Below are 14,415 nucleotides of genomic sequence, written 5' to 3'. Positions count from 1 at the left end.
CACATTTGGAGTTAGCTTTGAAAACGAAGTTGCCATTTTTTTGACCAAATACAAGCGGTGGAACAAATAAGACACGTAACTCAGTGTGGGGTCCAGTTACACCTCACCACCACAACGTGACAATTAGGCAAAAAAATTATTAATAATGATATATTATTTTATTTTCTCGAAACCAGCAATTATTATTATATCTTTGTCCTTATTTCATTGCCTTACATGAATCGGTTATTTTACTGTTTAAATTTAAATAATTAATTTTAAAAATAAATAAAAATTAATTAAATAATAGTATAGATCTACGAAACTTCACTACGATACCAAAAAATACAATACATTATTGTTATTATTATTATATTCACGTTTAAATAATAAAATCTTGTGGGTCCTACCAATTTCTCGGAAGTTCCGTGACTGTGACCGTGACTCCAATTTTATTCTTTCGCCTAAACATTTACCGTCCGATCGGATTGAGATCCGACGGTCCGTCGTGCTCCGTTACGCCAGCTCGGACTTCAAAATTCTCGTGCGCCACGTCAAGAACGATCCGACGGCTGCTATGTTGGCTATCTGCTGCCACGATAATCCCAACCGTGGAAAGTGGGACCCACTATTGGAAAAAGTAAACTACTAGCTCCTACTAAATACACCTCGACCCTACCACTAATCAATTAGACCGTAATTATTGCACTCCCCCAATTATTCTATTCTATTTTTATATAAAAAATTATATTTAAATAGTATTTTTTTTATTCTGATTGGTGGGATATATAAATATAAATATATAAATATAAATAAAATAACAAGAATTTGGAATATAAATAAAATAACAAGAATTTGGCAGCCAAATTCTTGGTGGGTGAATTCGTTCCAATGTTAATAAATATTATTTATATAAAAAATATAAATTTTGATTTAGCAAAGTAAATTATTAAATATTTGTTTATTACTTTGTGTGTATTTATTTAGTGAGTAATTGGAAAAGATACATTCACATTAATTAAATAACGAAGACTATAAATTTTACATTATTGAGAAATTTTTTGGGCCCCACGTTATGTTTTAATGTAATTACCTTTTTTAAATTTAGAAAAAATATGGAATCTTATGGGGAAAGCAGGAAACCGACACGTTCCGGTAATAATTAGATGGGTGGGTGTTGTTTTTTATTAAATTATTAATTATTAATTATTAATAATAACTGGACGGCTGAGGATGCAGCCATGCTGGCAGATGGGATTGGATCGGAGGGTGGAGATTGACTCGGGTGACGAAGTAAGTGCATCTGAGGCTGTATAGATGTGAAATATAGCCCCAAAAGAAAAGATGAAGAGATAGATTGCAAGAAAGAAAGGTCTCATTTCTTGACAGAGTTGAGGGAACCAGTGGGTGTGGGAAAAAGAAAAAGAGAGGAAAAGGGTGGATTTTGGGGTTTTGGGGGTGGAGGAAGCCCATTTAGGAAAGAGATTTTGGAAAAATATTGTTTTTTTTTTAATTTATATCGCCGGAGCTTGTTTTCAATCAAGAATTTGCGGCGAGTTCTTTTGTTCTTGACCGAAGATGAGGTTTTAGATTGGGATTTAGTCATCTGGGTCGAGCTCAAAATTTTATTTTGTGGAGTGGAGTAGGGGGTGTAATGGATAGGAATAGAGAAACCAGAAGGGCTAGTATTGTGGGCTCTAATGGTTTCAAGAGAAGAAGACATAGAACAAGCAGTCTCAGAGGATCGCCAGGTCTGCACGGATTCAGCTTTAAACAGATCTGATTGTAAATTTTTCTTTAGAAAAAATTTATTTATTTTTGTTGTTTTCTTGGGTTGCTTCTTATTTCAGTTCTTTTTTTTCTTGGTTCTGCAGATGAAGATTTGGGAGTGGAATTGCAGGAATCTATAAGATTAAGGGACAGAGCGAGGAATGATCGAGATCGAGAGAGGGAGAGGGAGAGGGAGAGAGAAAGGGAAAGAGGAAGAGATTTGAGAGAAAGGGATAGTAGGAGTAAACGGAGAAGAGCTGAGAGATTGATGAGCAATAGAGATGATGTTGGAGGAGATGAAACTTCAGAAGATAGTGTTAACGACGACGAAGACGAGGACGATGAAGGAAACTCCGGCGGCGGCGGGGTTAGGTTGTTGCCGCCAACGGTTGGGTCGATTTCCAACCACCACCACAGCCACAGCAGTGGTCTTAGTCAACATTTACACGATATTAGTGCTGCGAATATCATCACCGCTAATCACCATCTTCAGACAAGGAAAACCTTCCCCCCCAGTACGTCTTCTTCTTCCAAGGTTTTCAAGGCTTGTCCTGTCTGGAAACCTGGTGATGAAATGATTGGTGTCTCTGTTCCAAGAAAAGCTCGTTCTGGTAAAAGTCCAAAGCATTAAAATCCCTTTTCTTTGATTTTTTTATTATTAATTTTTTTAACATGTTTCTTTTATGGGTTTTATCTTGATTTGTGTTTCTTCAGCATGCGCAAAGAGGTCCCATGATCGGATTTCGGGGAGTAGCAATAATATTAGCGCCGGTGGGATTGTCGGAGGAGAGCAAATTCTTCTGCAAGCATCAAGTTCTCCGATGAGACAAGGCCTTGCTCCATCTCCGGCTACTCCAGTGTCGCCTTCTTCTTCCAATGCTTCCGTTAGAAAAAAGCTTGTTAGTGTTCAAGAATCTTCATTATTCTGGAAAAAATTTCAGATTTATAGATTTTCTCAGTTTTTCTGATGCTTTTTTTTTAAATTTAGAAACTTGACAGCGGACCGAAGCTAAAACCTTCTAAGGTGTCATCGAAAACTAGTTCTTCGAATCCGGAGGAGCTGGAAATAGAAATTGCTGAGGTTTTATATGGGTTGAAGACTCAACATCAAAGCCCTTCTTTGAAGAAAGAGGATTGGAGAGAAGTCAATAGATCCAGCAGCGACACGAAATCTCATGTTTCGTCGCCGATCTCGAATTCTGCGTCGGCAAATAATATTAATATAGCCTGTAATACGAGTCCTCTATCAGCTGTTGGTATGTTAAAAGCACACTTGAGGAGATTCCACATGGATTTCGCGGTTTATATTTTTGGTTTTTCACTACTATTAATTTTATTGTAGCTCCGAAGAGAAAGAGGCCAAGGCAAGTATTGGAAAATTCCAGCTATGGTGCTCGGATTAGCCCCGTTGTTGCGAAACCGGAGGTGGACCAAGCTCCTAAGAGTGAAATATCATCGCCTAAATTGGAAAAAATCTCGGGATCCACTGGAGAGAACGGGTTTGAAATGGGTGGTGATTTGGTCAATTCTCAAGGTCAGCAGGTGCAACATCTTCTAGAGTTGAAAGCTCCTGAATCTATTAAAATTGATTCGGACTTTAAATCTACTGCTGAAGAATCGAAGAGCAACGCAGATCTGGTTCAACAAGAAGAGACGGTCTCAATAAAGGGGAAAGAGATGAGAACTGATTTTAGCGGTCGCCAGGACTCGAGCTTGACAACGACAGCTTCAGCCGCTGTTACAATTACTAAAGCGTGAGAATTTCAAGATTTGATGTTTGGTGGTGCAAGATTTTGTTTTTGGTGACCATTTTCTTGAAATAGGCCTAATGTTGGTATTTTTGTGTTGTGTTTTTTCTCTGAAAAATTTCAGCTCTTTAATTCCTGCCGAGGCTGAAAATCAGAGGGAAGAGAAGTTTGTCATAGATCTGATGGTGGGTATAAAGATGCGATTTTTGTTGGACAAATGAATTTCTTCTTGATCTGAAAATTTTGAACCCATTTCAGGCTCCGCCGCCTCTGGTCAGATCGTCTCCTGATAAAGAAACCAAGGTTGATTTGGCAGGCTCAGACCAGAAGCCGGATCCATCCATCGTTGATGCGGTATTGTACTAGATACCGAGCTTCAGATTCTTGAAAAGTGGTTTTTTTTGCTGTATGGATCTGCATTTATTTGATGTTTTTTAAACTCTTATTCGTGTAGGAGTTGAAGTCTATGATGTTGAAAGATAAAGAAGAAGAAGAGAAAGGAAAAAGTGGGAAAGTTAAGTTGACAAATGTGACAGGTGAAGAAATCAAAGGTGAAAAAATAGCAGAAGAAGATGAATTGCTGAAGCCATTTGAGAACAAGGGTAGGAATCTTGATCTAGAGCTTGATTTGGAAAAGTCAGAGAGAGATGGTGGAAATAAATTACAGCACCAGGTTTTGAAGCAGCCACAAATGCCACTAAAAGTGGCCAAAGAGGAGCCAGCCACTGGGAAACCTGGTAAGTTGATTTTTTTTTAATCCATTTTTTGACCCGGGAATCTTTCTGTGTATTTTCAAGGATTTTCCGGTTTCGAGTTGAATGATTTTGGTCTCGTACTCAGGTCAATTGGCGAGCTCATTGCCTTTACCTTTGTCCATGGCTGCCTGGCCTGGTGGGCTTCCACCACCTATGGGGTACGGTTGTTTGTTGTGTTTCTGAGGCTCATTTAAAGAATTTGAAGTAGTAAATCTGTTTTAATACTCCAGCTTTTCGGGAAATAACTTGGTACGATTCGGTATTTTGGTGGCAGATACATGGCACCATTGCAAGGAGTTGTCTCAATGGATGGAAGCACTGTAACGCCACCACCTATCCAGGTATGGTTTTACTAACTTTTTCCTCTTCTTCGATTGGAATATCTTTCGTGATCGCCAATGTTAATTTTGCAGCCGCCCTTCTCTCAACCTCGGCCTAAACGGTGTGCTACGCATTGCTACATTGCTAGGAATATAAACTATTTCCAACAGTTCATGAAGATGAATCCCTTCTGGCAAGCAGCTGCAGGTTCGGCATCATTGTTTGGGGCAAAACCTGGAAATATGAATGCTGTGACAGTCACCGATTTGCTTGGAAATAGTACCGTTAGAGGTGCAAATAGTAACATTCATGAGAAAAAAGGGCAGAATCTGACTAGCAATTCCCTTGCTGGTGGTAAGGAAAAAATTTCTCAATCTGCTAATTCCTCGGATTCTGCTCACAGAAAGCAACAAGTTATGCTCCAGCAAGCTGTGCCCCCTGTGGCGGCACCTAGTAATTTAGTGGTATGTTTTTTTTGGAAGTTGATGTTTACATTATATTTTTTTGTTATTTGCACTCTATTTGTAAATAAATTTGACGATTATTTTATACATGTGATGGAGTGGAGTGTGGATAAATACAAAATGGATTATAAATATCAAACTCCTTTTTTTTTCTTTTTAATTTTGCGTTTATACAAGTTTTGATGTGATTTTATTTTCCTTTTAATTTTGCGTTTATATAAGTTTTGATGTGATTTTATTATCTGGGATTTTGTTTTCATAGGGGCCAGCTTTTATCTTCCCTTTGAATCAACAACAGGCAGCCGCCGCCGCTGCAGCCGCCTCGCAGAGGCCAGCTGCCGCCAAATCTCATACAGCTGCAAGCCAGGCTTCATCCAATGCCTCTCGTTCTGCCTCTGCAAGTGCGCCTGCTACAGCTGGAGCTGCATCAACTCCAATGAGCTTCAACTACCCAAACATGGCTACCAATGAAACACAGTACTTGGCGATCTTACAAAATAATGCTTACCCTTTTCCTATTCCTGCCGTTGGTGCTCCACCAAACTACAGGGGGACCCCGGCACAGGCGATGCCTATCTTCAATGGTCCTTTCTATTCGTCACAGATGATTCATCCCTCTCAACTTCAGCACCAACAACCGACCGCCTCTCAGTCTCCGCAAATGCTGCAAGCCCACCAAAATGCAAGTGCATCTAGTGGCTCCTCTTCATCCCAGAGGCATTTGCCATCCCAGCAGATTCGTTCCCCAAGTGGCGGCGCTAGTGGTGTGGTTGGAAGCACAAATTTTCCAGCTCAGAAACCTCAGTCATCACAGCATATACAACAGGCACATAATCAGCATATATCTTCGAATCGGCCACGGCTTGCCGATAATGAAATAGGCAGTGAAGAGAGTCCATCAACTACTGATAACCGAGGATCTTGGGCCTCTGTGAACATATACGGCCAAAATTTCGCCATGCCAATTCACCCACAAAATTTTGCCTTGATGACTCCACCACCTGTTTTGGCTAGTGCTGCTGCTTCCAACGTTGTGCCAATTGGAACTGTTAGTAATAGTGAAAAGAAGCCGCCACAACAAACACAACAGCAGAAATCGAAAGGTGGAGTGGAATCTTTACCTCCCCATAGCTTTGCGATGTCTTTCGGTAGCATCAATGGCTCGAATACCAGCCCTGGCATTGATATCGCTTCCATGACGCAAAATCATACCGTATTTCAGAACTTCCCAGAAGCTACTCGACAGAACATCCAAATGGTGGCTGCTGCTGTTGCTGCTGCTCAAGCAGCACAAAAGAAGACTTTTAGAATCTCAGAGGATATTAAATCAGGGGGTGGAGATTCCGTCTCCACTGATGCTGAAAGAAAAAGTTCATCCGGGAAGGTTGGCATTGCACAGTCTATTGCATTTACAAGATCAGACTTGGCCGATACACCTGTTTCTTCTATTCCTGCAAATAGTGGAATCGATAGCTCGGCTCGATCCCTGAATGTTTTGACTGGCTCGGCTCGAAGCTCCCGACCTGGGACAGCCAATAGTGCAGGAGTTGCTAATATCCAGAATGCTCACATTCAAGCTCAGCTTCAGCAGCAACAGATGCTGCAAATTAAGCAACAGCAACAGCAGCAGCAGCAGCAGCAGCAGCAGCAACTGGCCGCAACTCGGAAGGCACCAACAACTAGCAATGGAAACGTGTACTCCGATCACTTGAATTCATCTTCTTCCATATCTGCCAAGTTTCCAAACCCTCTCTCCGGTTACCCACAAAACATTGTTCAGAGCAATAATAACAGCCCAGCTCAATCTCCCCAGTGGAAAAATCATACAAGAACAGCCACCTCTCAAGCGCCGTCTCCTCCGGCCTCATCAACCGTATCAACGCTCAAAAGCCATTCTCAGCAGCATCCACGGGCTCAACCACCAATGCACACACAAATATCCTTTGGAGGAAATCAAAAGACACAGACAAGTGCGCAAGGGCAAGCACCATTGAATAACCAGCAGGGTCCATCGGCCCCTATGATGGTCAGTTCTCCTACAACCTCTTCCATCTCGAAAGGATCGGGTGGAAGTCCAAGAACAACTACGACTGCTCCTAGTAGCAACAAAATGAATCAAGCTTCTTCGCTGTCAGGGCAGCCGATCAAAAACCCTACTTCTATACCAAGTCAGAAATCTCCATCGATCCTAGGAAACCCTCAAATAGCTTCCTCCCCTAGTAGTGGAGCAAGGCCGCATATCCAACAGCAGCCTCATCAGCAGCAGCTTCCGAAGTCTATGCAGCAGGCACAGCTGTTCTTCTCAAATCCATTTTCTCAAGTCCAAACAACGAATCCCATCAGTACAAGTTCCACCACTTCTGTCCCAAGTGGGTACTATATGCAGAGAAGACGGCCAGACCAGCAGAGTCAGCCAACGCAGCAGCTACAAAATGCGCCACTAACCTCGACTGGGGCGCAGTCATTAACCTCTTCTGTCACTACGTCGAGTACGGCCACCAATGATCCAGCTAAAGCAATTGCTGCCGCCACATGTAATGTTAAAGGTGGTGGATTGACTTCCCAAGGCGTTATCCATGCTGCTCAATTGGCAGCACAGTCCGCCGGAACCCTCTTACCTGTTGGATTCTCTTATGCTCATCCTGTTCCGGCTGCCATTCAGACAAAACCTTCGGAGCACAAACAATCTGCTGGTTAGCATTTATTCTGCCCATTTTGTTATATTTGCGCATTCTATTGTGAACCTTCGTTATATAGGTTGATTTCTTGACCAGGAAATGACAACTTGCAACAATGGCAGCCTGAGAATAAATGATAATATCTTAGCAAAGAAGTATCCTCCATTATATGAACTCCATGATGATGCATGCCATAGTTGATTTCGGACGGATGACTACATTGAATCGAAAATGGCGCTGCCAGAAGTTGCCTTGAGATACCGACACTGTAGCTTGTACACTGCTGTCTGTAGACAGAATTCCAACTGAGTTCATCTTGTACCTTGATGCCTAAAAAGTCCTGACCCTCGAAGATATAGAATTTCGACCCATGTTTTTGTATGTTTGACAAGAGGAACTTAGAAAGACAATTGAACAGGCAGAGCTTGAAAAGGACACCCCCTTCTGTGGTTTTTGGGCAAGTAGTGGAGGTGGTTTTGGTCATATTCTTGAAACACCATTCTCCTCTCCATAAAAAAAAAAAAAGAAGAAAAAAGAGCACCTCTTGGACATTTTGTAAATGCTTCTAGAACGTGTCAGTGTAGCCCAGCCTCCTTTTTCCTCATCCTGTGCATTTGAGCTATGACCTACTCTTTGGTTTTTAGTAATGATGATGCTGCCGCAGCTTTATTTTCTTTCTTTTTCATTTGTTTGGATTCTAGACATGGCCCCAAATGTCCAAATCCTCGGGCGTTGATGCTGTTCTTTGATTGTTGTATTCTTTGCTAATTTCACATGTGAAAATATGCCTGCTGATATAAAAGTGGAAGACACTTGGAAAGAAAGTTAAATCGACATTCTTGTATTTATGTCTGTTTTCTGGATTCTACAATTTCCTTGAATAATTTCATTTCAAGGACACTAAATATGACCCCTGCCCACTTGGTATTAGAGTTTATGAAAATTTTGAGACTAAGAATATAAATTTGATACTCAATCTCCATTAAGTAGGATGTTGAAGAAAGGCAAACTAACAGACCTTTTGAAAATCCATGCATATATTCATATTCGAGCGTAGAATGATTCTGACGTACATTATGTGAAGTCAAGCTTATGTTTTATGCTAGAGTGGTAAAATGAATGCTCCAATATATAATTTTAATAATCAATTTAATGACACTGAAATCAATGGGTTGATTTAATCGAATTTTTTGGTGGAGTATTTATTAATTAAGGATAAAATATACAAACCATTGGGATGATATGTGTGTACAATTGGGGTGGACCATATCGGGGAATTGTCTCTTGGGTCCATCCCAAAAACATTAGGGCACACAATAATTGTGGATTAAATAAAGCTGTAAAAATAGAATAATAAGCTTAATATATTTTTATTAAATAATAAGTTTTTTAAAAGGCGTATAATTTATTTTTGAATTAATTAAATAAATTTAAAATAAGGACAAATTTCAAATAAATCCCCAAATCTTACTTTCATTTAGAATTCACTCCCTTGTTCATCAAAAGTTAGTTTAAGCTCTCTACTATATTTAAATTTTGCAAAATCATTCTCGAGTCTCCTTTTCTATACGTGACATTATTATACACATCCAGCATGTCAAAAGACATAGAGCTACGCAAAGTTTACAGTCTATATACCATGAATGAAGGTTTTTTTTATATAGCTCATCATGCTTCCATATAATAAATAGAAATTTTACCTATTTGACCGAAATATCATTGGATTATATCCACCAGGTTTTACATAATGCTCCTCAGAGCCTAACCACAAACTCGCAACATATGCTTCCTGACGTAGATCCCTTCAACAACATTTAGCACAACCCTGTATCGTTTTCTACGTCAAGGTGTATAGTAAAGAAGTTTAATTTTGAAAATAATACATGAAATGGACTGTAAACCTCGGTTCTTTTATTCAAACATACAACATATTATTACACAGTAACCTCTTGTAGAGAAGGAAAAAACTTATTTAACTACTTATGGTAGCTGGAATTACAACACACATAAACTGAAAATATTAAAAAAATTATATTTGAAAGAAAAATGAAGAGGTTAAATGGTGTATTCATCTTCCTTCTGTCTTGATATATATATAGAAGTTTTGATGGATTTGAAATTTGAAAATCAAACTTGTGAATTGCTTTGCTAGTTGTGCCCGACAATATCTTTTAGTTGGTGTATCACAAGTTGGTGGTCTGTCATGTTGTGTGGTTGTGTCTTCTTTACTTTTGTCAGGATATCTTTTGCTTTTGTATGATCCCTGAGGAAAACGTGACTTGTGTGGACCTTCACCACATAGACTTGTCTCCGCATTATGATCTGGGTCGAAAACCTTTCTCGAATTTGGTTCTTTTTGGTTTGGGCATCTTTTGCAGATTCTTTCTGACCATTCTCACATGAGTCATATTACTGAATTTCCGACTAGTTTTTTTACTCCCCGACAATGTTATCTACAGAAGATCTATTTTCTTTTCAAATATTTCTTCTGCAAAGCTTGTGGTTTTTCCTGTCATGATATTTGACATAAAATATCCATTTACAGAATTTTGATAAAACTTAAATGAAAACTTGAATTTGTCCATCTCTGTGAGATAGACCCATAATCCTCGTGCTAGTCTAGTGGTTATGTCGTCTTCAGTGAGTGATGAAACAAGAGCTGTTTCATTATCCGAATGATCCTTGATGAACTTCTGAACGTTCATGTTTGACCTTCTCAACTTGAAGAAGTGAAAGGCTTCATGTGAGTCTTTCCCAACTAGTTCTGGTTTTATTCTAAAAAATAAAGCACCAAAATATCTCGTCTTGACAAATAATCATTATTTTCTCATGTTTAATAAAACGGCTTCTTGGATTCATTTTGATAGTGCTGAGATTTATGTGAAGCTTGATGATGTACTATAAACTGAGGCAAGAACCATAAATTCATACCACGATTTTACCTTCTTAAGATTGGAATTGGTTTCATCCATATCTTAGAATATTTTCCTGCTACATCAACTCAGATTGTGACTGGGTTAATACATATTCTTGTTTCAATTTCTCAAAGTTCTATTGATATACCTAAAATAGAGAAACCATAAGCTCGTTAGTACCAACCTTAGATTTTTCCTTGTCAGTTTTAAGACTAAGGTTTATCTCTCCCTCTTCAATCTCTGAGGTGAATGGCTTGAAGGCTCGAGATAAGGATCCGTAGAGTCAATTTTTTCTTTGGCCGACTCAACTAAAGATCATCTCGACTTAGCACTTGTGCTAAGGGCACTTAAATCTCCTACTCCCGGTATAGAGTTGTGTACTCAACAAATCTCACATTTAGGAAACCAGGGGCTTCTCAATAGCTTGGAGGATTGGCTTTTGCAATACAGGCCATACCTTAGTATAAGCCTATGAACAACCTGTTATTCGATCAGAGACATTGCTCTTATCAAATTATTGTAGCCTACCCTCAACTTTTGCATTTAGGGCAAACTTATTGAACTCGATTTGAAGCATTTCAAGATGTTCCCTCATATGTCTCTGCATTTTTATGATGACATCGATATTAGCGCTATCCATCTCTTGTTAAGAAATCTGCAAATATATTTTCATCAGATTTAATAATAATAATATCAAAAAATAATTTTGACACAAAATCTTCCATCTCAATAATATAGCCTTATCACGTTTAGATTCAATTCTATTTTTCAAGAAATCATTTATCTGAGTATTATAACCTTTAAGGAAAATTTCGTTGTAAGTAAAAATAACAGTCATATTTCAAAAGTCTTTTTTACTGCATAAAGTCATTTTCGTTGATACGCCATCTTACGGTTTTTGCATATGAGAATAATCCACTGTAATACATGCATGTTTGTTCTCCTTCTAGTGTGAGCTTTGTATGAACCGCTGTTGACCAATGATCACTGACATCTGTATATAATATCATGTCATCTTCATCTTGAGGAATAACCATTTTTGGGAGATTTTTTCAAATATCTTTAAATTGGCTTAATCCATTTGTGTGTTCTTCTGTCCATAGAAATCTTGCATTTTTCTTTAGTAATGGACTAAACACTTTCCTTGTTTTGCTAGATTTTTTATGAACATTCTAGTAAAGTTAACTCATAAAAAAATTTGAAGTTGTTTTTTTTCTTTGAGTTTTTCTGGGAAATTCTGCACATTTTCCACAATATGTTCTTGCGTAATTATTCCCGACTCGTCGATTTCAACTCCAAGAAATTCAATTTTATTTGTTGCGATGATTTTCTTCTTTTTCGAAATGATTAGTTTTTTTTACACACTTTAGAGAAAATCTCTAAATGTTTAATACTCTATCCATATTTTTAGATGATATTAAAACATCATCAATATAAACAAACATAAATTTAAAATAATATTTAATTACATTATCCATATTTCTCTGAAACATCTGTGGTGAATTAGTCAATCTTATTAGTAATATTTCTCAAATATAGCGACCTGTGGTGTAGAGAAAGCTGTGAGTTTCTTGTTTTCTTCCTTCATCCGAATTTGATAGAATCTACACTTACAGTGAATTTGGAGAATATTTTGGCGTTACATATACATCTGATTAAATTCTCTATTGGGTATAAAATACCCATCAAACTCCATAATTTTATTAATTTCTTGATAATTAATTATTAATCTGGGTTTGTTCTTTTTTATTTCATCATGATTTCTTACCAAAAAACTAGGACTATTATATGCTGATATTTCTGCTTTGATTAAACCAAGGTTTAAATGTTCTTTGATAATAATCTACATATTCTTTTGATAAACTATGTTCATTGGGATAGACTTACATCTAACGAACTCATATTCCTTGACTTAATTTTAATGCTGGCTTGGAGTTGGTTTCTGTCCCACCATGCTAAGGGTTCTTCATTGTAGTTTTCTTTTATCATTTTTTTGACATCTTTTAGGGATACTCTTATTTCGAACTCTACATCATTATGGTGTAAAACTATTTTGAGAAATTCTATTTATTTTGGTTGGAGATTTTGATCTACTTTTAATTGAAGTATTGTTTATCCAAACTGTCTAGAATCCTTCATTTTTAGGTTCATAAGTTTTCTTTCATCACCACGATTGCTGCGATTCTATGTTGACAATTTTATGTAAAATTCATCGCTTAGTCTCTCGACTATGACTTTGTGATCACATGCTATTATGAACACTAATGGTCTAGTCTCATTTTTTTTTGTGCACATGATTTAAGCATCTGCAAGAAATTATTTCCTATCAGAATGTCTGCTCATGTATCATGAAAATAAATCGGTGGTGTTTTCATTTTGTACCAAGGTCTTTGTCCAGTACCTTCGATTAACATTTTTTTCATCTTAATACTTTTACATAAAATTAAGATTCGCTTTGAGAAACCTCGTCTGGCAATCTGAGGTAATTCTTGATCCAATTATTTTGGAAAAACTCATCTTTTTGTTGTACAAATTCCAGCTCCGGAATCAATATGAGTAGCAAAATATTCTTCTTTGTATTGTCAATATAATATCTCTACTGGGATGTATATCAAGAATAGGCTCATGATGATTGGATTTTCACATTCTATCATCTTCCATGAATTCCATTTCATTCTCTAAACGTCTCCAAAGTTTGTGTTCCTTGAGAAACTCTAGCTCAAGAACCAATTGATCAGGTTCTTTTCTTGGTATTCATTTGATATTGTAGCTCCCTTACCCGAGCCAGTACTAAACAGACTAATAAACATGGAAAATTTAAACTTGATAACAACAATTAAACATCGGAAACAAAATAACTTAATTATCTTACAATCCAAACAAAAACAGAACAATAATTTCAATGTTAAACATTAATACCACCATATCGAAAACATAATTCTACATGAGAATACGAGAAATCATATAAAACCAACACTAGATCAGCACCGAAATCCCAACTGCTCTAGCCACTGTCCTGCAAGTCCGAACCGTCCAATCTAGACCTGTCCCGTGGAATGGGGGGCCCAAGATGAAAACAAGAACGTGAACGACAATCTCCGAATACGAGAATATACGAGTATACAAACTGATATGATGCATGTGAAATGCAACACACTCAGATATCAAGGATCAAGTCAAGAATCTCATGCTCAGTCTAGAGATTGTTAGAGTAGGTGTCTGTCGAGGCAAGTGTTGGCCGAGGGTTCATGTTGAAACTCAATGTATAAACAATCTTTATTTTAATAATATTTGAAATTATTGTTTTGGCGCATCTTTATCTGTATACCCATGCTAGTTGCATAGATAAAGTCCTTGAATATACAAATAGTAGAAAGAATATGAGATGCTCATATGATGAGTATCATGAAACTCATATTTGGAATACTGTATATTCTAAACAGTTCCTAGTCGATTCAGCAGCTGCTAAAAAGGATATAGGCCGCTCGAGTTTGAGACTAGTATCTGCGATGTGAGTACCATGTTTCATTGGTAGGGGACATTGTGATGTCCGGACATGCAGATAGGTGCTCCTTGTAGAGTGCACTGAACAACCCTCCATAAAGGACTTTTCAAGTGGTTCTCACTTATCGAGTGGAAACGTCCTAGTTTATGGTTGTACACCATTAATCCTTATGACCCGGGATAACATTGAGACTCTATATGCTAGCATTGCACGTTGACTTGTTTACCGACTCATATGGGGTCATCAGGTGGCAAGGTTGAGTGTTTTGTCGAAACATATA

The 14,415-nt window shown here is 37.9% G+C and overlaps 1 protein-coding gene across 2 annotated transcripts; it reads left to right on the top strand.

Moving 5' to 3' along the window:
* Window positions 1–1,307: 1,307 nt before the first annotated feature.
* On the top strand, window positions 1,308–8,563 carry LOC140978999 (protein TIME FOR COFFEE-like). 2 transcript variants are annotated; one of them, XM_073444340.1, is made up of 13 exons: window positions 1,308–1,764; window positions 1,854–2,360; window positions 2,464–2,648; window positions 2,738–3,005; window positions 3,092–3,503; window positions 3,622–3,682; window positions 3,756–3,851; window positions 3,952–4,234; window positions 4,338–4,410; window positions 4,527–4,593; window positions 4,666–5,037; window positions 5,300–7,730; window positions 7,812–8,563. In XM_073444340.1, the coding sequence occupies exons 1-13, from the start codon at window positions 1,680–1,682 to the stop codon at window positions 7,850–7,852; spliced, it is 4,881 nt and encodes a 1,626-aa protein (XP_073300441.1). In that variant the 5' UTR covers window positions 1,308–1,679; the 3' UTR covers window positions 7,853–8,563. The 2 variants fall into 2 exon arrangements, with proteins under 2 accessions (XP_073300441.1, XP_073300440.1); XM_073444339.1 differs by having other exon boundaries at window positions 1,309–1,730.
* The last annotated feature ends 5,852 nt before the right edge of the window (window positions 8,564–14,415 follow it).

The sequence above is a fragment of the Primulina huaijiensis genome, chromosome 6 (assembly GCF_012295235.1).
Source record: "Primulina huaijiensis isolate GDHJ02 chromosome 6, ASM1229523v2, whole genome shotgun sequence".
In the NCBI taxonomy this organism is placed as follows: domain Eukaryota; kingdom Viridiplantae; phylum Streptophyta; class Magnoliopsida; order Lamiales; family Gesneriaceae; genus Primulina; species Primulina huaijiensis.
The sequence above is the reverse complement of the archived record's forward strand: the minus strand, read 5'-3'. Positions and strand labels throughout refer to the sequence as shown.